Source organism: Myodes glareolus, chromosome 2 (assembly GCF_982192425.1).
Source record: "Myodes glareolus chromosome 2, mMyoGla1.1, whole genome shotgun sequence".
NCBI classification, from domain to species: Eukaryota; Metazoa; Chordata; class Mammalia; order Rodentia; family Cricetidae; genus Myodes; species Myodes glareolus.
The window spans coordinates 63,724,029-63,750,683 of record NC_142027.1 but is presented as its reverse complement, the minus strand read 5'-3'; the positions used below and the strand labels follow the sequence as shown (position 1 = coordinate 63,750,683).

The window sequence follows — 26,655 nt, the reverse complement described above, 5'->3', positions numbered from 1 at the left end:
GCACCTGGCCGCGTCCTCCACCCTTCGTGCACGTCCCTCACGCCCGCCGCGTCACGCCCGCCCCGCCCCGCCCCGCCCACCCCGCCAGCGCCCGCCCCACGCGGGCCCTCGGTGACATTGAGCGCCAGCGCCGACCTGCCGCCGAGGGGTGCTGTGCGTCGGTGGAGCAGGCGGCCATGGGGAGCCTCCGCGGCCTGCGCCTGGCGGCTGGTGAGACGCGGGGCTCCGGGCGGCAGGAGGGGGCATCACCGGTGGGGGTGTCCTACTTACTGCACCCGTGGGAGAACCGCAGCGACTGAGCAGACCGGGGAGAGTGGGGGCTAGCTGGGACCCTGGATCTCATCCACCCAGCTCCCATCTTAAGTTAGTGCTTTGATGCCTCTAAGACCTGGTCCCCTTCCTCCTGCGAGCACCTGCTCAGAGTTATCTCTGTAACTTCTGCTTTCCACCCGAAATTTCCCCCATCCGTTATCCTAGTTGAGCCTTCCTCCTCCACTGCTCGTCATTAGGTGAGGGACTTGAACACCTCATAGAATACCAGCAACTGTTCTCTTAAGATGTGGGTGGGAGTATATTACTTTTCAACAATAGTGTGATTAGCTGCTTCTACGTTCTTAGGGGAAAGTGTTATGCTAATGCAAGCTCTGTAGCCTGTTTTCTTAGAAAACATTGGAGCGTTTGGGTGTTTTGGAGTGTGGTAAAGAGAATGTGTCCTGCCTTGGGGGAATTTATAGAGCCTTGGAATTATCCGAAGGGCTTGCAGCCTGATTCTTGAGGGCCTTTAGTGGGTAACTTACTGTTATGATCATCTTTATGAACTTTCACGTTATATAATGATTTTTTTGTTTCACGGCATCAAATCACTTAAAAGTTACTTAGTTTTTAAAGAAAGAATAGCCCCATGTTTTGCTATTGAAGAAGTGCAAATGTACATTGTAAATGAGGCAATACAGAGAATGGCAAATGTAGAATAGCTGCATACTTTTGAGGAATAGCCAATGAAAAGGTTAGTTTCTACCGGCTGGGAGACTTGTTTCAATGGGACAGCTTTGCTTACACTCTAAAACACTAAGACCCACTCTGCTTAAAAGAAAGACAGAGAGAGAGAGAGAGAGAGAGAGAGAGAGAGAGAGAGAGAGAGAGAGAGAGAGAGCGCACTAGCCCTCATTCTATTACTGGTTTTGATTTGTGTCCGTTAGGATCTAATTCATCTAAAATCTGTTGTGTACATTTTTATTAAGTATTATAGAGTTTACAGCAGAGCAAGCGAAAGAATCAACAATCTGAGTTATTCAGAAACCACTTACTACTTAAAGAAAGTCTGGCAGTAGGTATTTTTTTTAGATCCGAGACTGTAGCACACATCATGGGAATCTAAAATGTCTCCACAGATTTCTGACGTTTTGGAACGCCACTCTTGGGCCCTTAACCAAGACAGAATTCCTTGCACAATTTAGCAACAAATTATTTTACTTCTGATGGGGAAACATTGGATGGCAAGGCTGTTGTGAGCAACTGCTTCTGTGTGGTTGGTCTGTGACTGTCTGCTGTGGAGTGAGCGCCTTCCGGTGGTTTCCTTTGCCTATGTTATTCCTCAGTGCTTTCACATATTCTCTGATTCCCACGGCAGCCCCCTCAGGTCTTATCATTCCCTCCTGTCCTTGTAAATGAGCGTCAGTCACAGAGCTAAACAAACTTGTCCAGCATCACTTGGTCAGAAATGTGACTGCCCAAGGGAGGCAGTGGATTTGTGTTATCTGTGGCCCTCGCTGCTGTTAGTGTTGCCTACTGGGCTCTGTGCATGTCTAACAGTCACACGACCAGTTGGGGCTTCCTTTTGTTTTCTTGAGATAGTCCCTGTGTAGCCCTGGCCAGCATTGAACTCCCTGTGTGGACACGGCTGGCCTGGAACTCACAGAGATACTCCCAAGTGCAGTTGGGGTCCCTTAATTCAAGGTGGAACTCATGAAATGCTGGTGTGTTTGTGAAGTAAATGAACTTTCGAGAACATTGACCAAGTATGTGTAGCTCAGAAATTGAATAATCCAGGCATTATTGTCTTATCCAGAATGCTACTCATAATAAGGTAGTCTTCTGGGTGAATGGAGTTCTAGATAACCCCAACTCAGTTTACAAAATAGAGCTGTGCTTTAACAACTTCCATTGGCAATCTCGAGTGGACTCCCTTTGCGAACAGTATAGAGGGTTTATGGACTTTTATTTTTGTTTGTTTGTTTTGTTTTTTGAGGCAGGGTTTCTCTGTAGCTTTGGAGCCTGTCCTGGAACTAGCTCTGGTAGACCAGGCTGACCTTGAACTCACAGAGATCCCTCTGCCTCGGCCTCCCGGAGTGCTGGGATTAAGGGCGTGCACCACCGCCTGGCGAACTTTAGTTGTTTATTGTTTGGGTGTTGACTTACGATGTTTGGACGCCACCACAGATGACAGGTCTTGCGAACATCTGAAATCACGTTCTGATGTTACGATTGTGCACTAGTAAGAGAAAGGGGCTGGGACTTCCATCCGTTTCTCAGAGCAGCGCAGCTTCTTTTAAGGAGCAGTGACAGAAGACGTGGAGGCTTAAATGGTGCGTGTCAGCATCTGTTAGAGCACATTGCTTTGATGGAATGTCTTGGATTGAGCAACTAAAAGGTGAGTTTTCACATCTCTTCTCCTGAAAGCTGAATAAAATAGATACAACTTTTAAAACATTGTATCTTTTTTAAGTGTGTGTGTGTGTTGTATGCAGATGTTTGGTTGCACATTGTGTGCCTGTGTGAGGGTCAGAGAAGGACCTAAGGTGTCCTGATCTACCTACTTTATCCCCTCACTGAACCTGGAGCTAGGCAGGCAGCCAGCAGATCCCAGTGATCCTCCAGTCTCCGCGCCTCACAGTGCTGCTATTACTACACTAAGTAGCCACATCTGACTTTCCATAGACTCTGGGGAGGCGAACTATGCAAGCAAGCTCTCTTATCTGTTGATCCAGCTCCAGTTCCAGGACATTGTCTCTTTCAGTAGGATGACTGAGTCAAAAGAATGAATGGACTTACCAGAAAGTCCGTCATACCTTAGCGCCCTATGCTCCTTTGACTGTCAGCTTTTACAGTGACCTTATTTTCATTGCTGTTACCAGGGCAAAAGACCATGGGCTTCTCTCTGTTTATCCCATATCCCAGAGCACTGGAGAAATATTTGAGAAGTCATCTAGTCCCCTAATTTAAATAGATGAGGGAACTTCTACTACGTTTTGCTTTTTCAGACAGGACTTCATTACAGCCCAGCTTCCCTGGAACCCTCAGTCTCCTGAATACTTGGATTTCTGGTGTGCATCACCACCCTGGGCTGGAGGAGGAAGCATAGGCTTAGGAAGGGAATTTACTTGCTAAGGGCCACCTAGGTGCCAAGCTGGGACATGACTCTGATTTTATTTCCATTCCAATTTGCTCCTTCATTGTTCTTTTATTTGTTCTTGCTAACCAACCCTAAATGAGATCACATCCATTGTAACTGCTCATATTTTGGCTTATCATATTGCTCTAGGTGGTGCCAGCAGGTTTCTTTTTGAGCATATGCTGTGTGTCCCGCACACTGCTCACTTCCTAGGGCTAGTTTATTGCAGTGTATAAACCAGCTCATGTAATGCACTAGAGGGCTTACAGCATGTATTAAGCTCTAGATTACGGGCCAGACCGTGAGTGCTGCTGGGCTGGGTCCTGCTGGTATTGGACACATCCCCCTTCCCCAACTTCAAAGTGGTAATGTCACATTGGCAGCTTAAAGTCTGCTTTGCTGAGAGTCTTTAGAAAAGGGAAAGTTTAATGAGATAGGGTTATCAACTGAGGGCTCCATTGAAACAGAAAGGCTATAGTGTTATGGGCAAAGAAGAAGGGTAGTTATGGGTCTAGAGAGGTGGGAGCAGGGTACCAAGGAAAAGCGCAGATTACCCTAGAGTCAGTAGGAGGAAAGGTGTGGACTTGTAAGGAGCTTGAACTAGATGGATTTGGACAAAGAAAAAAAAAGCTTCAAAGCATAAATCATTTTTTTAAACTGGAAATAACAAGGCAACTGTGTACAGGGTGCTTTGCTTTAACCTGTGTAGTGCTGCAGTAAGCTATGTCTAAGGCGATGATGGAAACGGTAACAGAGCCGTGCACTGAAGAAAGTAATGATTCAGGAGGCGTGGACTATTTAAGATAGCTTGATGAGACTAGAAAAATGACTCAGTGGTTAGGAGTAATCTCATGGCTTGCAGAGGACTGAAGTTCATCTTCCAGCAACTGTTACCTTCAACTCCAGGGTGTCTGGTGCCCTCTTCTGGCCTTCACAGATACTTACACTCACATGCACATACACATATCTAGAATTAAAAATAAACTTTTAGATGCTATATTGTATGTCTGTGCACAGATGCATAAAGTGCCCAAAGAGGCCAGAAGAGGGCATCGGATCCCCTGGAACTGGAGTTCGTGTGGGTGTTGGGAATTGAATCCAGTGCTCTTAACACTGAATCATTTCTCCAACCAAAATATTTTTTTAAGATGGACTCTGTAAGTTTCCAGTGTGGAGGACTGCAGGCATGGCTGTTTGTTAGAAATAAGAAAAGTGAAGTCAGGCATAATGTGATGCCTGTTTATCCTAAAATCTGCTCTGAGGCAGGAGGTTTATTGCATGCTCGAGGCCAGTGTGAGCCACATAAGACCCCACCATAAATACACACATACAAAGCAGGAAGAACATAAGGGAAAACAGTCAGGAATGCCCTCAAAGGCCTCTTAGTTGGGCAGAGAGGATGTATTGCTGTGTTGTAGGTATTACTACTCTGTTATCCTCTGACCTCTGCAGCAACACCACATCATGTGCATGCTTGTACATACACAAATAAATAAATATAAAAATAATAAAACAGAGCCAGGCGGTGGTGATGCACGCCTTTAATCCCAGCACTTGGGAGGCAGAGACAGGTGATCTCTGAGTTGAGGCCAGCCTGGTCTACAGAGCCAGTTCCAGGAAGTCTCCAAAGCTACAGAGAAACTCTGTAATAATACTAAAACAGATCTTGAGACTGGCGGTTAAGGGAACTGCTGGTTAGTTTTTGTCAAATTGACAGACTAGAGCCATCTGGGAACTTCATTTGAGGATTTGCCTCCATCAGATTGGCGTGTGGGCGTGTCTTTGAAACATTTTCTTGATTAATGTTTTGGTGTGGGAAGACCCAGCCCAGTGTGCACAATGCTAGCCCTGGGCAAGTGATTCTGGGTCATATGGGAAAGCAGGCTGAACAACCCAAGGCTTTCTGGTCCTTCCTCTGTTCCTGCTTGAGTTCCTGCCCTGATGTTTCTTATGTAAGCCAAATAAACCCTTTCCTCCCAAGTTGCTTTTGGTCATTGTCTTAGCACAACAACAGAAAGGAAAAGTGGCACAGAAGAGAATGTGGTAGGTAATGGAGGGAAGGGTTGGGTTCTTTAAGAAGGATAAGATAAGTAGAATCCAGTGGCCACAAAGGTAGGAAGGGTAGGGGGAAATAGGCTAATGATGAGAATGTAAAACATTGGTTCAGCTGGATGGAGTAGTTAGAACATTTCAGTGGAGTACTCCGGAAGAACCATGTGTGGCGTGTGTAGTGACATGAAGGTAATCAGTACATGCCTCTTATTCATGTAACCTGTGAAAGGAAGACTAATATATTTACAGGACCTGTTGAAAGTCGGACTGTTTTCTCCAAGATAGTGGACCTTCCATTTTACTGTGGCACAAGACAGAAATGCTCGCTGTCTGCTGGTTGGACTACAGAAGCTGCTTCTGCCTTGCTGGAAGCAGTTGGTTATATAAAGAACTTTAAGGGGCTGCTTCTGCTCTTTAACCTTCCACTGTGTGATCTACAGGAGATGATCAGAAATACCGTTACAGATATTTATAGAGGAAGGTACGGGTTCAGAAGGCTGAGGCTGGAGGTTTACTCGAACCCAAGAGTTCAAGACCAGCTTGGGCAACAGCGAGTCCCCCATTTCAGAGAGAGAACGAGATAGGCAGACGGACTGAGACAGACTGGGTATGGTTAAATTCATTTAGCATCTGCGTTGGGTGTTACACATCTTCCAGAGGTGTTTCTGATATCCAGGGATAGTATTTGTAGCTTTTTGCCATAATCTAGATAGAGTATCTGATTATGAAAAATAGGCTGTGAGCATAAGGAAGTTTGGAAAGAAACACAGCAGGTTCTTCCTGGGAGCTATGACAAGCAGGGCCTTCACAGCCACACCGTACCTTTATGTATCCTCCAAATTTTCTGTAAAACCTTTATAATGTAAAGTGGTTTTGTTGTATTTTGTTCTTAAGATGGGCCTGTGCTGTTCGGTGGGAAGAAGACAGTGAACAGGGAGGAAATAGAGGTGCTGAAGCTAAGCACAATATTGCTCAGGGGGATCGCAGATGGAAGGAGTCACCAAATCAGAAAGAGGGATTTATGTTCTTCTGAGTCTGCAGGAAAGTGTGAGAAAAAACAAATGGAATCAGAGCCTGTTTTCTGTCATAAAATGAAAGCCAGCAGCTGAGGCCTAGAGAGTTTCAGGCAGCCACTGTTGGGAGTGTGCAGGCTGTACGTGTGGTCGGTGGACAAGAAAGAGTGGCTCCATCTTATTATAGTTGGACCATGAGATTCTAGTAGCATTTTAAGGCCTTTATTAAAAAACTGGCCAGGTTCCAAAGATTTATTTATAAAATTGTATGTTTTTTTTCAACTCAGAAAATTTTTCCCATGGATCTAATGTTACAAATGGTAGTTAGGAGTTCGGCCAGCCTAAAAATCTCAATGTCAGTCTGTTCTTTCTCCCTGGTTCTGTTTCTCATCACCCGGTTCTTCCCTGAAATAACAGCTCTCCTGTTTCCTGCATGTCACTCTCATGGGCTGCAGTGTGGACACGCTTCCTGAGGAAGGGTTCCATGCCCGTGCCTTCCCCGCTGGATGCTCTGTCCGATTTTGCCTTCTCTCTTCAGGCCTGCCCTGCTTTCTGCACTGAGGACTGTTCCTAAAACACTGTTCTCTATGCTCACACTGCTCTGCGTGTTTGGCAGAGCTTTTTGCATGGAGGAGGTGATGGCAGATGAAGGTTCTCCGCCGTGGGGGAGCACAGGGAAGACGATACCCAGAGCCATGGTGAGGTGGTCTGGTAGTGTCACTCCGTTTTGGACAGCCTGTAGAAAGGCATGGTGTCACTGGCACAGCCTCGCAAGCAGCTCCAGAAGGCAGTGACGTGCACAGGAGCAATGCAGAACAGTGTTTGAAGCCAGAAGGATCTGTCCCCTGTCAGAAAAGCTGCAGATGTGAATTTCCAAGCCATTGGGTTGCATCTGGACCAAGCTCAGTGCGCATTATAGATAGGTTTGTTTGTTTCGTTGTTATGAATGTTCAGGGCAGTTCAGCTTTGCTTCTATGGAAGTAAAATCAGTGGCTTTCTGTTCCTGTGAGTTTTGTGGACCAGAATGTCTATCTGTGAAAGATGTAATTGTTGTAACTTACTTCTTTATGACTACTGAACACTTACAAAATTTAACATGCAATTTCAGTCAATGATGTGTAGGACTTGGCTATCCCTGGGATATCGTGTATCTCCTTTTTCCTTACAAGATTTAAAACTGACTCACATGCAAAAAAAAATCCTCAGATTTACCCTTTCTTGTCACAACTGTGATAGCATCAGCATTACTCCAGTTTTAAAGGGATTAAACAGGCATCTGAGGGCTCATATGAGAACCACCTCATTATTTACATAAATTAAAAAAATCTTTCCATGGGACATGGGAGAGGGACATTGTTGTCTCAGAAACAGCTTCTTCCAGCCAAGGTCATAGAAGTTCCTGGTCTGGAACCTGAGGAAAAAGGGAATAAGGTGATTGAGCAAATCATCTCAGAGCTGTGCAGTGAGCTTCGGTCATCCATTGTGGGACCTGCTGAGGGTAACTGGGTGCTGGAGAAGAGAGGTGTGAAAGAAAGCTCCCTCCCCAGGGCCATGAAAAGATCGAACTGTAGGACCATGTCCACAGACGTCATCAGATGCCGACTGGGTTAGGGACTGTGCTCTGCAGACGTACTCCAGTGGGATTCCAGCGTCTGATGTAAGGAATTGAGCATTAACAGTAAAGAGGCTAATGGCACGGCAGAGCCACTGCTCCAACCAGAGACAAAGGCATTAAGTTTTGCAGTTGTATCCTGGTATCTTAGTTCGGCCGGTGACTTCCAAGAGCTCAGGAGTTAAGAGCACTTGTTCTTACTGAGGACTCAGGTTCTCTTCCTAGCATCAGCATGGTGGCTCACAATCTCTGTAACTCCAGTTCCAGAAGATCTGATGTCCTCTTCTGACCTCTAAGAGCATCAGGCACACACGGTGCACATGCATACATGCAGGTACAATACTCGCACATGAAATTTAAATACATATGTAAGTTTAAAAACAACTGACCAAAACCAACTTGGAGAGGAAATTTGGCTTACCTGTCTCCATCACGGTCATTGAGGGAAAGCCAGGATAGGATCTCAAGGAAGGAACGAGGCTGCACATCAGAACCACTGGGGAATCCTGCAAAGGCTGGTGGCAGAGTCCTGAAGGTCTGCAGCTGGCTGTGAGCAGCCGCATCTCTGTGAAGCTCCTAGCTCAGCCTGAGAAACACTGCCCAGACCTAATGGTGTGCAGCATTGGTTTCCAGGTGTCCATCTCACTCAAAGTGTAGATTTACATTGTATGGGTCTAAGTGGGAACTGGCCTCGCTTCTAACAAGTTCCTTGAGGTGCTAGCCCCATTTGAGAGCAGCAAAGGCCTAGACCAGTGGTTTCCCAACCTGGGAGTCATGACCCTTTCCACGGGGGTTGCATATCAGATATTTATATTGCGATTCATGACTAACAAAATTACAGTTATGAAGTAGCAACAAAAATAATTGTATGGTTGGGGGTCGCCATAACATGAGGAACTGTATTAAAGGGTCTCAGCATTGGGAAGGTTGAGAACTACTATCTTAGACTAACAAAACATGTTCCACTATTTGCAATTTTCTCCTTGCTACCAGGACACACTAGTCATATCGGCATGTCTTTATTCTACCCTAAATTGAGTGCATTTCCTATGCCTAGTCTTTTATTTTCCTCTCTCAGTTCAGATGTATTGTGGCATGTAAGATAACTTCAAATTCTCTGTAACGACTTTCATACGAAATATCAATACATAACATCTTACGTAAGTATAAGGTAAAGACAATATGACATGAGTACTTGAGTGCCTATATTTCTTTCATTCACATATATATGAATGAAAGAAATATAGGCACTCAAATATATATATTTGTTGTTTGTTTATTTGAGACGAGATTTCTCTTTGTAGTCTTGGCTATCCTGGAACTTGCTTTGTAGACCAGGCTGGCCTCTAACTCAGAAATTTGCCTCCCAAGTACTGTGATTAACTGTGTGCCCATGACTGCCTGGATCCTCCCTTCCCACTCCAACCCCCAGCCAGTAATACTTGTTCTGAGTCCATAAACAGACTGTGTCAGCTGTCTAGGACATTATGGAAACATCCATCCTCAGGTCTACCCAGATCTACTTTATGAGAAACTTGGGCAGAGGGATCCAGCAGCTTTTTTTTTTGGCGGTGGGGGAGGGGGGTTGGTTTTGGTTTTTTGAGACAGGGTTTTTCTGTGTAGCCCTGGCTGTACTAGAACTCTCTTTGTAGACCAGGCTGACCTTGAACTCACAGAGATCCACCTGCCTCCGCCTCCCGAGTGTGAGAATTAAAGCCACTACACCTGTTGAAAACCTCTACGCCTAGAAATAACCAGCAATGTGCTCATCAGAGTCTTCCAGGCAGCCATGAGGCTTCATTGGACTTCCTGCTAGGGCCCTGGGGACTGAGTTCTGGTCAGCCAGGGACCGACAAGGCTTCTTGTGCACCAACAGGGTTAAAGGGCTGTTTTTCTTTTGTTTGGTGTGTTTGTAATTTTGTTCCACCAGAGAACGGAAAATTTCTGTCCTGGATATCTAGGGCAATGTGTTTTATCTCTTAGGGACCAAAAAGGAAAGTCTTAATGAAACTTAGCTTCTTTGTGCTCTCATTTTATTATAAAATCAAAACAGTAGCTCACAACTGTCTTCAGTAGTAGTGACATTTAAAAATTATTTTTACACTAGTCTGTTACATTCTTTTTCCTCCAGAATCTCTATGTAAGTCTGTTACATTTCTAATGTGTATAATTGATCATATGTGTGTGTGTTCATCAGCATTTATCCTTTGGAGAAGTAGAAGTTACTGTCATAGTGTGAAGTAGCAGTAAGGAAAGTTGGGGAGATGTTTCTGATCTAGGTCTTCAAACCCCTAGCCCCACTTTTGTCCTGGGTACCTCTCTGGCCTCATAGTCTCTCCCATCATTTACCCCCTTCTGCTTTCACTGGCCTCTTCGTGGTCCCTGAAGCTACAAGTGACATTCTCAAAGAGACTTTCCTGATTAAAATATCATACACTCATTTCAAACACATACATGTCATTTCCCAGTGTCTTCCTTTATTTATATTTTTCCTCTCTGGCACTTAACTTCTGACATATAAGAGTGTGTGTGTGTTCACACTAGAATGTCGGTTATAATGGCACAGATTTTTATCTGTTCTATGTATTGCCAAAAGTGCCTTGTACATATACATAGTATATTCTTCGTTACTATCTGCTGGGCGAGTGAATGACCATCTCCACATGTGTTTCTGTGGCTGATAACTACCGAATACTCGAATACCGAATACACAGGCTGGTATTTTTGCTTTTATTATTACTGCTGAACTGGGCGAGTGGCCGTCTGTCTTTTGTTCTCTTTGGAAAGGAACTGCTGAGGAAACAGTTACTGCCTTTCCCCCATTTTCCGTTTAGAGAGCAAAGTCTGTCTATTGAACTCCACTTAACCTGCTCCAGCCTAGCCTTGCAAAGGGTGTGTCCTTATAAGTCACTTTAAATCAGTGGCTTCCTGGTTTAACCAAATCTACTTGGTACAGCTGGGTCAGGCACTTAAAAGAGGCAAAATGGCAAGTTTTATGTTTTATATGTGTGTGTGTTTTTTATGTTTTATATATGTAAAAAAACAAAATTTACCATATGTGTGTGTGTATGTGTGTACTTGTTTGTTGTTTGTTTTTCAAGGCACGGTTTCTCTGTATAACAGTGCTAGCTGTCCTGGAACTCACTCTGTAGACCAGGCTGGCCTCAAACTCACAGAGACTGCTTGCCTCTGCCTCCCGAGTGCTGGGTTAAAGGTTTGAGCCACCACTGCCCAGCATGTTCTATATATTTTACCACCACTGGTGGAGGTGGGGTACTAGATTCTCAAAGCGCAGTTCTGCCAGCAGTGGTCCTACACCCTAGGAGTTGCTAGAAATGTACATTTCTCATGAGTATGACAGTTCATTCTGCTATGCCAGCACTGAGGGGTATTGCTTGCTGTAAGTTCAAAGTCAGTGAGGGTTACATCATGAGACCCTGTGTGAAAAGAGAGAGGAGACAGGAGAAGAGAAGAAAAAAATTAGCGGTCACTCACTAGCTGTGTGGTATGTTTCAAACAGGCCTGCAGCTAACTCAGGTTCCACTAAGCTTTGAGAATCTGAGCAGTGTGTGCTTTTGTCTGTCCGATGAAGAACCATTGAAGAGCGTCTTCACATACCTCACAGCTTGGGAACTGTTCTGGTCAGGACTTTTGCCCTTTGGGGTAGCTGAAAAGTGCTGTAGAGATTACTTTTAAATGATGTCGGAACGTGAACCAGATGTGTGGAGCCTGCTGTATCACCCACATCCTGCCAGATAGTCTCATTTGTTTTTCCAGTTCACCCTCACGCCAGCGCTGGTGCTGTGATATTGCATTACCATATTCGAGTGAGGAAACAGGTGAAAGCAATTGCCTCTCCTTGGACGTGGGCACACCTGCCACCCTAGGCAGCGCTGGTGTGGTCAGACCTGGAAGTGAAGAGTGGGGTCTCTATGAGCAGACACTCTAGGTAGTAGCCTCAGTCTCTGTACAGAGGGTAAGGACCTCTGAAAATCCGTCATTGTGTAAATGAAAACCACCAAGATTTTTCAAGGTCTTGTGGTCCGAAGAGCATTTGTTCAAGAAAACTGAGTGAACTGTGGTAAGAGTCCCAAGACTTGCCAGCTGACACTTGGTTCATTCCGTTCTCCCGTCAGCTTCACAGTAGCCTGTAACACCAGCAGCTGCGACTGCAGTTTTACAGGAGCTGATGAAGGCAGAAGGGGTTAGCGCCTCCCACCCAGATCCCAGAGATTCTCTTGCCATTTGACCTGTATAGCGGTTTGCAGGAAACTCCTCTCACAGAGCTCGTGTTTCACCTGGTTCTGAGCTGTGCTAACAGCTTTGTCTCTGGAACATTTATGAAAACTGCCCGTGGTGCTTGAGTGTAGTGCAGAGGAGATAGTTACGGAAACATTTAGAAGGCAAAGCTAGGGAAGGAGTCCATTCTGGCCTGACGAGCTCTGGCTGCTGCTGGGGTGGAATGCAGGAAGTACTCCATTAGGGAAGGCTGAGGAAGCTTCAGAACTCTTCTCCCTTGCCTCATTTAGATTCTGTGTAAGCAGGAATCGGCTTAGACAGGAACTGCCTGCCTTGGGGCAAGACATACTCCTTTACCTTAGAACCTGGCTGCAGAGGCTCCCAGGGCTTGTCAGTGGGAGACTTCGTCTGATTTTTAGCTGATCACTAAGCTAAGCAGATGTTTCTGTGGCCAAAGACATGAAGAGTACAAGATAATACTAAAAATAATTGTATTCCCAAAATTACTGAAATTGAGTAAAGAATTTTTTTTTTTTAAATCTGACCCAAGGGCTGCGTGGTGGTGGCACACACCTTTAATCCTAGCACTCAGAAGGCAGAGGCAGGCGGATCTCTGAGTTTGAGGCCAGCCTGGTCTACAGGAGCTAGTTCCAGGATAGGCTTCAAAGCTACACACACAGAGAAACCCTGCCCCCCCCCCCAAAAAAAAACAATTGACCCAAGAGATGGCTCAGTGGTTAAGAGCACTGGCTGCTCTTCCAGAGATCCTGAATTCAGTTACCAGCAGTCACATGGTAATGGGATCTGATTCCCTTTTCTCTGATACTCTCTTCTGTCATTCAGGCATACATGCAAATTACATAAAAATACATGAGTACATAAATCTTTTCTTAAAACAACTGACCCAAACTCTTAAGGACAATTAGAACTAATCATTTACAACTCTTTAAAAAAAGGACAGCAGAAAAGGTTGGAGATGAATATAGCCCAATGTAAAGTGCTTACCTGGTATGGCCAAGGACCTGGGTTAAATCCCTGGTAGGGCACAAAAGGAAAGAGAAGGGGGTGAGGTGGGAAGGAAGGAAGGAAGGACAGACAGACAAGGTCAGAGTTTTCAACCAGGGTATGGTGTTGCACTCCTGTAATCGCAACACTTAGAGGCTGAGGCAGATGGATTGAAAGTTAGAGGCCAGCCTGGGCCACATCATGAGCTTCCATCTCGAATCACTTCTCAATTCATTTAATGAGGGCACATTATCCTGATGCCAAACCAGACAAAGATACCAAAAAACCTACATACAGCTTTCCATCCCTTATCCATACAGGTTCAGGACTCCACAATGTGAGCAGGGGAGGGAGGAAACAGTGACCATGATTACAGCCCTCTCTTACGCCTCACCGGTCCAGTCTGCCAGGCTCTGAGACTCCCAGGCAGGTTTTTTATCCTTTAGCGAATGCACATCTGCCCATAGAGCTGTGAAGGCACTAGTACACCAAAGAAGCCTTTGGCCTTCCCTCATTGTTCCCAGAGCACCCGGGAGTGCCGGACCCAGCAGGTCCATCACTTACCCCTTCCTGCCTGCTTTCCTGCTCCCTTCCTGGGCTCTTCTGCTCTCTGCTGGCTCTCAGAAGGCCTGTATTGGACCTGCTGTCTCATGTCATGGCCTCACACGTGATGACTCCCCTTTTCTCCCACTCCCACCAAACTTTGTGAATGTCTCTGCTTTTAATTCTGCTTAATCATTAATTGGTTAAATTATTCATACAGAAGGCAAAAGCTTCTGACCAAAATGTATTTCTTAAAAATGTTCTTTTAAGAAGGTATCCTTTTTTTTTTTCCTCTGCTGGCTAGTTTTATGCTTGATACAAGCTATAGTGATCTGAAAGAAGGAACCACAATTGAGAAAATCCCTCCAGAAGATCTGGCTGTAGGGCATTTTCTTAATTAGTAATTGATAAGGGAGGGCCCAGTCCATTGCAGGTGGTGCCATCCCTGGATGGTGGTCCTGGGTTCTATTAAAAAAAAAAAAAGCAGACTGGCCAGACTATGGTGGCATTCACTTTTAATCCCAGCACTCGGGAGGCAGAAGCAGGCAAATCTCTGAGTTTGAGACCAGCCTCGTCTACAGAGCTAGTGTCAGGACAGCTAGGGCTATAAAGAGAAACCCTGTCTTGGAAAAAAAATAAATAGAAAGAAAGCAGGCTGAACAAACCACGAGGAACAAGCCAGTAAGCAGCACCCCTCCAGGACCTCTGCATCAGATCCTGTGTCCAGGTTTCTGCCCTATTTGAGTTCCTGTTCTGGTTTTTTTCAGTGATGACTATGATGTGGAAGTGCAAGTCAAATTAACCCTTTCTTCCCCAACTTGCTTTGGTGTCTAATTCCAGCGATAGAAACCCTAACTAAGACACAAAAAGGCTCAGCGGTGGAGACATGAAGGTCCCTGCGGAGTCTCTAAAACATTCCCCGGATCCCTTTGGAAGAATGTGTCATTTCAAGTCAAGGGTGGGAACATTCAAAGTGGGTCTGGAACATGTCGTCAGAGAGGGAGGAAGCTGTCAACAACCACTGATCACATTTTGAAGGAACTCAGGAGCCACCACAAAGGCCCCTCCTAACCAAAGATGGGAACGTTTGAGGACTAACAGATAACAGAAGTATTACACATGATGCAGGTGCTTCTTGCAGTGCTTTTAAAATAGAAGGTCAACTGGGAGGTTGTAAGGACCTGTGTGTGTGTGCATGCCTGTATATGTATGTGTGTTTATTCATGCAAACATTCATCCGATGATCCTGTTAATCCTGAACCTATGGACAACCAAATGATGTGGGAAAGAATGCCACCATCTTGCAATCCATATTAAATAAGAGGTGTGAAACAGTTACCTTTGCTGCTCACAAAGGAAGTGTGGGTGAGGAGCTTTGAGGGGTCGCCTGGGTGGGTAGCACCTTCTGGTCAACTCACTAAGTGACAGCATCACTACTGACAAAATTGACATGTGGGCCTGCGGTGGGGTAGGAAGGAGGCTTAGTGTTTTGAGACAAAGTGTTAATCTAGCCTTCAACTCATGTAGCAGAGAATTACCTCAAACTCTGCTCCTTGAGCCTCTGCCTCCCAAGATTGGGATCACAGACAAGTGCCACCATGCCCCCAAACACCCAGGTCTCTGTGATGTAACGCAAAGCACAGAGAAACATGCTTACAAAATAAAACAAACCTCCAGTTTGACTTTACGAACTTCAACTGCCTGTCTTTTAGAGATAGAGAAGTAATACTGCCACACTGTATGACTGGACACCTGTGAAAAGTACCTGCTAGAATTTACTGATAAATATTTTACTGTAATTCATCTTTTTTTTTCCTTTTTCTTTGTTTCTTTCTTTCCTTTTTTCTTTCCAAAGCAGGGGTTCTCTATGTAACAAACAGCCCGAGCTGTCCTGGAACTCGCTCTGTAGTTCAGGCTGACTTTGAACTCACAGAGATCCACCTACCTCTGCCTCCCAAGTGCTGGGATTAAAGGGGTGTACTACCACCACCTGGCTAAATTTTATTTTTTAATCAGTGTAGCAACTATGTTTTGAAATAGCACCAAGCATATACATACATTAGTCAACTCTCTTACATGGTGTAGCTTGTAAGCTTTACATAGATTGTATTTCCTAAATGAGCTAACTTCAGTTTTCTGAGACAGCTGAATTTTTGTGTTTGGTTTGCTTGTTTCTCAGAGATAGAGTAGCCCAGGCACACCACAAACTCACTACATAACCCCACTGGCCTTGGATTTGAAATCCTCCTGCCTCAACCTTGCAAGTTCTGTTTCACCACACCCAACTTTTATTAGTTGATTTGTATTTTGTGTATATAACTGAAAACTTACAGACTTGTCCTTTCTTCTTGGGAGACAGGGATGGGGAGACAGTGTCTTGCTGTATAGCTGGTCTGAAACTCACTGTGTAGCCCAGGCTGACCTCAAACTTCTACTGATCTGCCCACTCTCCCTCCCAAGTGCTGGGATTACAGACCTGCACCACACACTCAGCTGCTTTCAAGTGTTTCTTAAGAAAACATCTCATTTTCTCTCTGAAATATGTATCTCTCTTTTCTAGGACATTGCTTTAGGTTATATGAAAGAAATGCTTCCTTGTCTCTAAGGTCTACGAGAAACACTGACTTGAAGAGGATCGATGGATTTTGCACCAAGCCACAAGAAAGTTCCAAAGCTCCAACCCGTAAGTTTTTGTTGTTTTATCCATTTATGGAATAGGCAGGCCCCATCCCCATCCCTTAGAATTATTTGACATCAAAAGAACCTGAAGAGGTCGTTTAGTGTGTCCTCCATCATGCTCAGTCTTGTAGCATTGTCTTCCTTATGCATTGGTTGTATTCACAGTGCACAATGGTGTGTGTGTGTGTGTGTGTGTGTGTGTGTGTGCGTGTGCATGCGTGCACATGTGCCACAGGTTAACATCCGGTATCTTTAAGAGGTGGGACCAAATTAGGGTGTGACTTTTTGGGACCTGGAGAAAAGACTGCCCATGCGGCCCAGGTGTGCTCTCTCTATGTGGTTCCCTTGCAGCACAGCTGAGCTTGGACTTCTCATTCCTGTTTCGTGAGTTTTCCCCTTATAATAAATAAAAATATAATTGTTTTATCTTTTAGATAGCCTAGTTATTTCACAAACCAAATTAATTCAACAGGTGTCCTCAACCATTCTCCACTTTAGTTTTAAGACAAAGTTTTCTCACTGAATTTGAGGCTCACCAATTTGGCAAGACTGGCTGGCCAGCAAACGCCTCCCCGGTGTGCACATCACTCCTAACTTGTTCTTGTTGTTGTTTTTTAAGTGAGTCCGAGGATTACACTCATATTCTCGTGCTTGACTGAGTCATCTCCCCAGCACATCAAGAGATTATGTTTGAGATCAAATATAATGCGGCTAAATTCTGGGTTTGGCACTGACTTCATACCTGAGGCCAAGCTACCACTTCAGGGGGTGAGCATGGGGGGGGTGATGCACAACTGTAATGTCCCAGCTGTGCTTGTCTGCAAGCTTCTTGGGGTGCACTTGGGCTCTGCAGGTCTTAGTGAATAGAAAGGAGACATCCCTAAAGGGTTTAAAACATGTCCTTACCCTTCAACCTGGTGTTTCCCTTTCAGGGTTCAGCATCTATCCTAAGCAATAATCACTATATATGGAAAAGACTGGGAGTGTAAAGATGTTATATATGTATATATATGTGTGTGTGTGTGTATGTATGTATGTATGTATATAGATGTTTTATATGTATGTATATATAGATGTTATATATATATATATTTACATCTAAATGTCAAACTCAGAATGGTTACATGTAGCTGTTGGCAGTTTCTTATAAATACTGTAGTACTGTGGAATGTTACATATCTATGAATATATATATATATATATATATACACACACACACACATACATACACAAACATACACATATATGTAGAGATCAGATTTTATATTGTATGAAGGCATAAGCCTTGTACTTGTATATAAAATGCATGGTCATGCTCACCCAGATAAAGCTGAGGAAATATACCCTAATTAAAGCATATTGACTATTCTATGGTCGTGGCATTAGGAATGGTTTTAATTTTTACTTTTTCTTATCTGTTCTTTCTGAACTGTCCTTCTTTTTGTGTGGTGTGGGGGGCTGTGGGCAGTGTTTCGAGTATCCCAGGCTGGGATAGGCTCCCCAGCTGCCCTCACATGCCGAGGTCATAGGTGTGTATCCTACACCTGGCTTCTAGATCCTCTTCTCAAGTGGCTTAATTCATTTTGGGGTGGGGGAAGGGAGTATGAAGCCAAGAGTAACAAGAAAGATGGAAGGGCAGCCCATTTCTGTACTTGTACGGCTCTCACTCCGGTGGTATATCCCCCCCCCCCCCCCTCGGCCATCCTGTTCCTCTTGCTGTTGTTTCTGAGGTGAAAGCAAAGATGTGGTGCTGGGCATGAGGTAAAGTGTAGCTCACAGTGGAAGAAACAGTCTCAGTGGAAGAAAAGTGGGCTGTGGGTAGAAGTCGGCTTGCTGTTGGTGAATATCCTGTCTCATCCCAGCACCTTGTGAGTCCCTGTCTCTGCTTCCCTCGGTGAGTTCTCTCTCAAGAGCACCTCTCCTTGGCGGTCTTTGGGACCTGCCCTGTTTTGCCTCATCAGCAATCTCTGCTTCCTCTACTGCTTTCTCCAGTTCCCTGGCATGGCTCTTGGCACTCTCTCTTCCTCAGCTCCTCAGTGGCTCACCCTTCACACAAATCCTTATCTTTACTCCCTACTTATTAATGGAACCTCCTCAGGGGACTGAGGGAACAAATCTAAATTGGCGTTCGTGCCCCTTTCCTTTCTCACCGGTTCTCTTCGTAATGATTTAGCTAACAGTGCTGCTGGTCCTAGGTGCTCCAGGTTTGAGGTTCTTCGGGCACCTTCTTTGTCACAGCTCAATCAGTCTCCCAGTTCTCTGTTGTCTTGAGAGTGACTTTAATGCTACCGTGACTCTGGTAAAGGGCCAGCCCTCAGCTTTTTATTCAGGCTCCTGCTTGGGCTTTTTGCCAGATGTGCACTTTGCCCTTTCCTTTCTTCTACCCAGTGTGAAGACTGAGATGAGCAGTGCCTTCCTGGCTTCAAAGTGCATCTCAGGGCCAGCTCTGGTGGTGCAGGTCTTTAATATGTGCCCTAGGGAGATAGGCAAGTAGGTCTCTATGAGCGCCAGGCCATCTTGGTTTATCTGTATGGTGAATTCCAGGCCAGCCAGGCTTGTATGTAAAAAGAATAAAAAGTGTACCTCAATCCAGTGACTTCCTCAGCTTGATGTTCAGTGTCTGTCAGTGTAATCTAACCATACTTTTTCTTACTCTACTGGAGATGGGCACTTTTGTCCATTATCAGCGCATCCTCTCTACCCTAGCGTTTCTCGTGGTAGTCTTTCCACTTTATGGCGGCTAGGCCTTATATTTTACCCTAGTCCTCATGGCGTTGTGGAATGTCGCTTGAAAGCAGGCATTCTGTGCAGTCCTCCTCACGTCACGTGAAGATACGGATTGACCTGAAGTCTCGTGGTGTTTCTGTTAACTGAATGACTACAGGACACAAACAGCATTTTTATCTGTTGCTTAATTTGAACATTAAAATCTCACGCAAGATTCTTACCTGGTTTTCCGCACAGAATCTTACAGACACAGAGTGCCACTGCACAAACCCACAGACTTCGAGAGGAAGATACTGTTGTGGTCAGGACGCTTCAAGAAGGAGGAAGAAATCCCGGAGACAATCTCGTGAGTGTTGGCAGGGTCCTACACAGCCTGAGTTTCTCACTGGTCTTTGATAGGGAAAGTAGAGTGCATTTGAGCTCTGTTTAAAATCTTCTGACCAGATTTAGAAACATTCTTCATTCTCTACATGTTTTCATGTTGGCAAGTACCCAGAACAATGACTGCTGGGAACCTGTCTGTGTGTTACCTAGGTGGACCTGTGCGCTGCTGAAGCAGCCAACGTTTAGCTGCATCCCTAGCTCCAGGAACATGGGAAACGATAATGTGCACTGTTTTAGCTTGTTTTTAAGCTCAGCACAATGATAATAATTAGATCTTACAAAACCCTCTCAGTCAGCCTTGGCCGGGATAGTATTGTGATGCAGCAGCTTTAGTTTGGGTCTTAAACATCCTCCAAAGCCCATCCATGGCTGCACTCACAAGAAACAGTAGAAACTTTAAGAGGTGAGGCCTCAGGCCTCATCCAGGAGTTGATGGTGCATGCTATTAGTCCCAGCACTTGGGAGGTAGAGTCAGGCAGATCTCTGAGTTCGAGGTCAGCCTGGTCTACAGAGTGAGTTCCAGGACAGCCAGAGCTATGCAGAGAAACCCTGTCTTGAAACTGCCCCCAAAGAGGTGAGACCTCTTGGTAGATCTTCAGAGATCCTCCTGATCCTCCTCATCCTCAACTCTTTTGCTTCCTTCAAGGTAAGTGATCCCATCCTCTCACACTTCAGCAGGCTGTTCAGCCTCCATAAACTTCCTAGGCGATGTCACATGTCTCATGGGGGCAAACCTATCTCAGGTGGAAGCAGTGTTCAGTCTCCTGCTAAGGACACTGACTGGCCAGCATGTGGTCAGAAGTGAAACTCTCTCCCTTGTGGGCAGAGTAAGGGACATCACTCATTTTCCGTCAGCAAGAAACCCCCTGGGCCTTCTGGCTCTGGTCTGAAGTCACAAATGCAAAGGACCTGGGTTCGAGCACCGCATCTTTTCCAGGTGATGGGAGGCGTCTGTGTCCTGCTCATAGCCCTGCTGCCCCTCTAGCTGAGTGAGAGCACACGGCGCCCCAGAATTACCTCAGCAAGAAAGCCTTAGTCTTCTTCAACCCAATGACAGTGCCCTCTTCTGAGAAATGGAGTGCACCAGAAATTGTGTGTGTGTGTGTGTGTGTGTGTGTGTGTGTGTGTGTGTGTGCACGCGCGCGTGCGTGAGCATACCTTGCCTCCCTTGTCATTGGTTTCTATATCCTCTCAGATCCAAAATACTACCTGGTGATTGACTCTGGAAAGTTCTTCCCTGGGCCTGGGCAACTGATTGTCTTGTTGATGTTTCTGAGCAGGCTCCGCTTCTCTTGTCTTTCATTATTATCATTATCTGAGGAGTTCACACATACATCTGTGTTTTGATCTAATTCAGCCACCTATGCCCTTCCCTCCAATTTCTATACTTCCTTTCCAACTTGATGTTTGTTTTTTTTTAACCAAACCTGCTCCTTTTGAGATGAGTGAAAACTGCCATAGCCATAGTGAAGCGTATTTTCCTTTATAAATGATCTCCTGAGTGTAAGCTATGCCACCATGGGAGGATCCTAGACTTCAGCTGGAGACACCGATGCGTATAAAATCCCATTGTGCTAGTTACCCTTCTGCGGCTGTGATGCAACAGCACGACCAAGGCAGCTTACAGAATAGAGTGTGCTCTGGGCCTGCAGTTCCAGAGGGTTAGGATCCTGCCGGGGAGGACAGCAGGCAGCAGACATGCGACAGGGACTGTGAGCGGAGGGCTCACATCTCAAACTGTAGGCAGGAAATAGAGAGGGTGAACTGGGAAGGCATGTGGCTTTTGAGACGTCAGTAGTTTTATACTCTTCCAAGTGGTCACACCTCCCAACCCCACCCAGACAATGCCACTGGGAGCCAGGCTGATCCAAGGTTTTCTTAGAGGCCCCCATGAAAGGACAGACAGGATGGTAGTTCTGTGTCCTTGCTCAGGTGTGGGCATGGCCAGGTCTAGTCTGGGCCTGGGGCCAGGACCTCAAAGGACTTAAGGTTTTGGTTCCTGGGACCCTGGTTTTTCCCTGAAGAAATTGGAATTATTAGTCCCCAGGCCACTGTATGCTTGATCTATGACACCCTTGAGCTATGCTGTGTTTCTTCCGTGTAATATTGCTTGATTAGCTTCATCCCATTGTATGATAGCTTTCTGCAGACTCTGCCCCACCCCTGCTGCAAACTGTCTATAATATACATTAGTTCTTAATAAATTTGCCTTGGCATAAGCCATCAGCTTATGCTAATCTCCTGGTCCCAACTTTCCTAGTTTTGTTATTTTTCTCATCCCCATCCTGCCCCTTAGGAGCCTATCATTGAAGATCAGCCTGCTGGTTCAGGTCAACCAAATATTCAAAGGCCCTAGACTATAGGAAGACATTCCCATTCCAGCTACCACACAGGTTAAAATGTTTGGGTTTTGTTGTTTTTATTTGTTTGTTTGGTTTTGTTTTGTTTTTGTCTGTTTTTGTAGCTAGTGGGATCTCCGTTGATTTTAGTTAAGCCATTAAACAATTCACTATCTTTACAAGTTGTTCCTGGTTTTTACCGTCCTGCAGGCCCAGCTTTAGTGCCTGGAGAGCTCCACATACAATCTACCTCCCGAGTCCCAGCTCTTCCATCACACTGTATATGTGTTCACGGTCCTTCTCCGCCTGGGCATCTTCCACGGCAGCCTTTGAAAGCCATTGCTCTTGCTGATGTTCAACATTACACACGCTAAATATAGGGAGAAGAAAGTAGAAAGCACTCCAGTCCCATTATTTACAGATAGTCACTTCCTGTGCACTCTTGCTGGGGAGACCCCACTTGGACTCCATGTGTCCTATCTTGCTCTTCTAGGTACCATGGTACAGCCACGACCCACTACCTTCCTAAAGAATCACAGAGATAAATAGCCTTCTCTCTCATTTCATTTTAATTACATTTATTCAGTTAGTGTCTTGGGGTGGCGCTCATGACCCAGCATCTATGTAAAGTCAGACACCTTACAGAAGTGTCTTCTGTCATATAGACCCTGGGAATGAATTCAGGCTTGGCTGCAAGCACCTTTACCCACTAAGCCATCTTATATACCTAGCCTTCTCTTCCAACTCTTGCACATTATGCTTCTTTGCCTTTACCCAGGAAATTGTCAGGGCATGCAGGTCATCAGTGAGAGGGCAGGGTAGAAAAGCTATATTCTAGGTGCTTGCCAAAAAGCCCAAGCTCCAGCTCACTGTCACTCAGTTTTAGCAAATTTTAGCCTTCATGACAAGATTAACATTTAAGGGATTATTTTGCTGACTCAGGCAATCTCAAATCCAGCCCTGGTTCAAGAAAAAGCAAAAAGCTAGATTAGAGGCTAGAAAAAAAATTCAAATTTGCTTGCATTGTTTGAAATAAAGCCTAAGGTTTGTTTTGCTTTTGTTTGTTTTGAGACAGGGTCTCTTTCCATAGCCATGGCTTTCCTGGAACTTGATATAGGGAACAGGTTGACCTTGGGCTCACAAAGATCCTCCTGCCTCTGCTTAAGTTAATGGCCTGTGCCACTATTTCCAGCAAGTGTAGGTTTTGTTATATGAAATGCACTGTTAGATGCATTAATAAGAATGAAAAAGACTTTGAATTAATAACATAGTTTCTAACACCACTACCAACCCTCCCACGTACCACATTAAACATCAGAATAATCAGGGCTACAGAGATGGCTCAGTAGTTAAGGGTGCTTGCTGCTCTTCCAGAGAATGGAGGTTCAATTCCCAGAACCCACTGTGACTTATAACTTTCTGTCTCATGGGAGATCCAAATCCGATACCCTTGTCTGGCCTCTGACTCAGACACTGCATGTACATGGTTCACAGACATACTTTCAGGCAAACCACCCATGTGCAAAAAAGTTTAAATATGGGTGAGAAAACTGGATTTCACAAAGAATATTAACTCTTCTATGTTAGTTGTTTTTTTTTTTCTGAACTATATTTTTGTTATAACTTGAGCTCATAGCAGGACTTTTTAAGAGGAGAAGAATGAGTTCCAGGCTAACCTGGATTATAGAGTAAGAAAGAACCAGTCTCCAAAACCAAAAAGTTGTAAACTTGACCCCGAGATGGTATGAGGTCGTAGGTCCTGGCTGCTTTGTGTTTACAGATGTAAATGTATATTTAAGTTGCGATGCTGCCGGTACAAAGAGAAAAGGGTTGATCATGTTTGCTCATTCTATTGCTAGGTTTGAGATGCTTGATGCTGCAAAGAACAGGCTCCGGGTGAAGGTCAGCTATTTAATGATTGCCCTGACAGTGGCAGGATGCGTCTATATGGTTATTGAGGGCAAGAAGGTAAGAGCCGGCTCCTCTCTGTCTCTGCATGCTTTCCCCCAAAGATAAAGAAAACCACCATTGTCTCCTCAGTTTAGTCTGAGAAGGCAAAGGTCTAAGAAGAAGAAGAAGCCACTTTTACTGACTGAATGCTTACTGCATGTCATGCTCTTCTGAGTGGTGACCTCATTTGTACCTCACAACAGCTTTGTTAGGTAGACGCTTCCTGAGATGAGGAAACCATAGCTTAGGAAGCTTTAGCAGTGGGCTGATGAGGGGACTCAGGAAGCAGAGGCACTTGTGTTTAATCCTTACATCCCACAAGTGGCAGGAGAGAACTCCTTGTAACTGTCTTGGCACTTCCTCTTGTACTCCAAAGTACGTGTGTGTCTGCACACAGAGAGAGTAAAATAATAATTTTTGTTTGTTTGTTTTGTTTTGTTTTTCGGGACAGGGTTTCTCTGTGTATCAGTCTTGACTGTCCTGGAACTCGCTCTGTAGACCAGGCTGACCTCAAACTCACACCTGCCTCTGCCTCCCCAGTGCTGGGATTAAAGGCGTGCACCACCACCGCCTGGCATACAGCACCTGTTTGAAGTCAGATGTGAGAGCCTGAGAGAAAGGCTTTCTCATCGCCATGCTCTATAATGAAACTGAAGTTTACACATGCACCATGCATTTTCCAAAACTCACATAGTAAGTGGAGAGATAAAAACTTAGATTTAAAAAAAAAATCAAAAGGAAAACAAAACTTTAGATCTGATTTTTCATGTTACCAAATTACCTATTATAAACTACCTTGTTATTAAAATTTGGTTACTTTGGGGGCTGGGAAGATGGCTCAGTGGTTAGGAATATTTGGTGCTCCTGCAGAGGACCCAGATTCACTCCCCAGCACCCACGTGGCAGCTCATTACCAACTATAACTCCAGTTCCAGGAGATCTGCTACCTTCTCTGGCCTTCACACGTACCAGACACACATGTGGTTACATGTACACACATGCAGACAAATATTTATACCCATAAAATAAAAATAAGTAAGATCTAAAGTGTGTGCATTCAAATTCAGGAACACACCTTGACTATCATGTCTAATTCCGTGTCATAGCTTCTACTTTTAGAGATATCTTTTAGCTGTTGTTACATAGTAAAAAGAGTCTTCAGCCAGGTGTTAGTGCCTTTTAATCCCAGCAGTCATGAGGCACAGGCAGGAGGATCTCTGAGTTTGAGGCCAGACTGGTTCCAGGACAGCCAGGCTACACAGAGAAACCCTATCTCGAAAAACTAAAAAAGAAAAATGATTTATCTACGAACATGCTTGTCAACTGATCTCCTTATCCTGAATAACTCCAGAGAGAAGAGGACATGAACTCTTGACTCTCTGTGCCTTGCAGTCACATAAGAATATTAGCCATCTCAGTCTGGCCTCACAGGAGCACAAAGGGGCAAGGGTGCTGACCCAAGTGACGTTCTCTTGGAAATGAGTCTGGCCTACTTCCCTTTTCCTGTCTCCCCATTTGACCTCTCTTTCATATTTCTCAGACTGAAACCTTCAGAAGCCTGTGCATAGACATGTGGATGTCTAGAATTCGGAGAAATACTTGATGTTAAAAATTTCCAGAAGCAAATAATTCCCCTAGGGTATCCTCCAGCACCTTCCAAGGGTGTGTGCTAGAATGAAACCTTTAGAGCTAAGTGTCATTAGGAGAGCTAAGTTAGTTACCATTCTGCTCTGTCCTTACCAGTGACATCCTTCCCCATCCTTTCCTCCTCCCATCAGATGCTTCACATGTGAAATAACAGGGGTGCCAGAAAATCCCAGTTTCTGTGGCTGCAAGATTCACAACCTTGACATTAAAACGGGCCCGATTCTATAAGCTTCATAGAAATTTAACAGTTCACACTGAGGGAAGCAAGGAAAGTGACGTTTGAGGATAGATCATTCTAGAAGTCATCATGGGTAATATTTTGGTAAAGCCTGGGATTCCCAAAGCTAAATGTTTTTGTTAGAAGAAAGGTGACAGAAAGCACACTCACGAGTTAGGGACGGAGAAATGAAAACATGGAGATGGAATGGAGGCTCCCATTATAAATCAGAGTGAAGGGTGTGGGGGAAAAGAGATGGGATTTGGAGAGAGAGGGCATAAGGCCGAGAAGGGAGAGCCATACACTTCTCTCCTCGGATGGGTTGGACACTCAGGTCAGAATAGAAGGTGTGCACAGGACTCTGCTGTGCCCAGCAGCTGGCCACTTCCAGCCTGTGCTGCGAGTCAGCCTGCTGACGTCAACTCAAGGGGAGGACATCTTCCCCAGCCTGGTGTCATCGTCTCTTCATTTTTTTTTTCCTTTTAGGCAGCGAAAAGACATGAGTCTTTAACAAGCTTGAACCTGGAAAGGAAAGCCCGTCTGAGAGAGGAGGAAGCTATGAAGGCCAAAACAGAGTAGAAGGATTTGTGCTGGATTTGGAAAAGCTGGGAGTAAGGTTGCAATAACAAGCGTGCACTGGAAAGAATGTGGTACGGCACACGCTTTGCACAGATTTATTCCACCTCCCCACTTCTGCTGTAGAGGAACAAATACATTTTCTTAAAGAATGACTTGTCTGTGTTTTTGTTTTGATCCAAGTAAGACATTGCCTCCCCATGTTTAAGAGAAAGTGAAAAAGAGGCAACTAATTTCAAATTTAATATTAACTCTGTGGAGCATCAGGTACCCACCTAACT

The 26,655-nt window shown here is 45.0% G+C and overlaps 1 protein-coding gene across 1 annotated transcript; it reads left to right on the top strand.

Annotated features, from left to right (window-relative positions):
* The first annotated feature begins 59 nt into the window (after window positions 1–59).
* Fam162a (family with sequence similarity 162 member A) lies at window positions 60–26,526 on the top strand. The gene is made up of 5 exons (XM_048454207.3): window positions 60–210; window positions 16,416–16,538; window positions 19,499–19,607; window positions 23,844–23,952; window positions 26,285–26,526. The coding sequence occupies exons 1-5, from the start codon at window positions 177–179 to the stop codon at window positions 26,375–26,377; spliced, it is 468 nt and encodes a 155-aa protein (XP_048310164.3). The 5' UTR covers window positions 60–176; the 3' UTR covers window positions 26,378–26,526.
* Window positions 26,527–26,655: the final 129 nt, after the last annotated feature.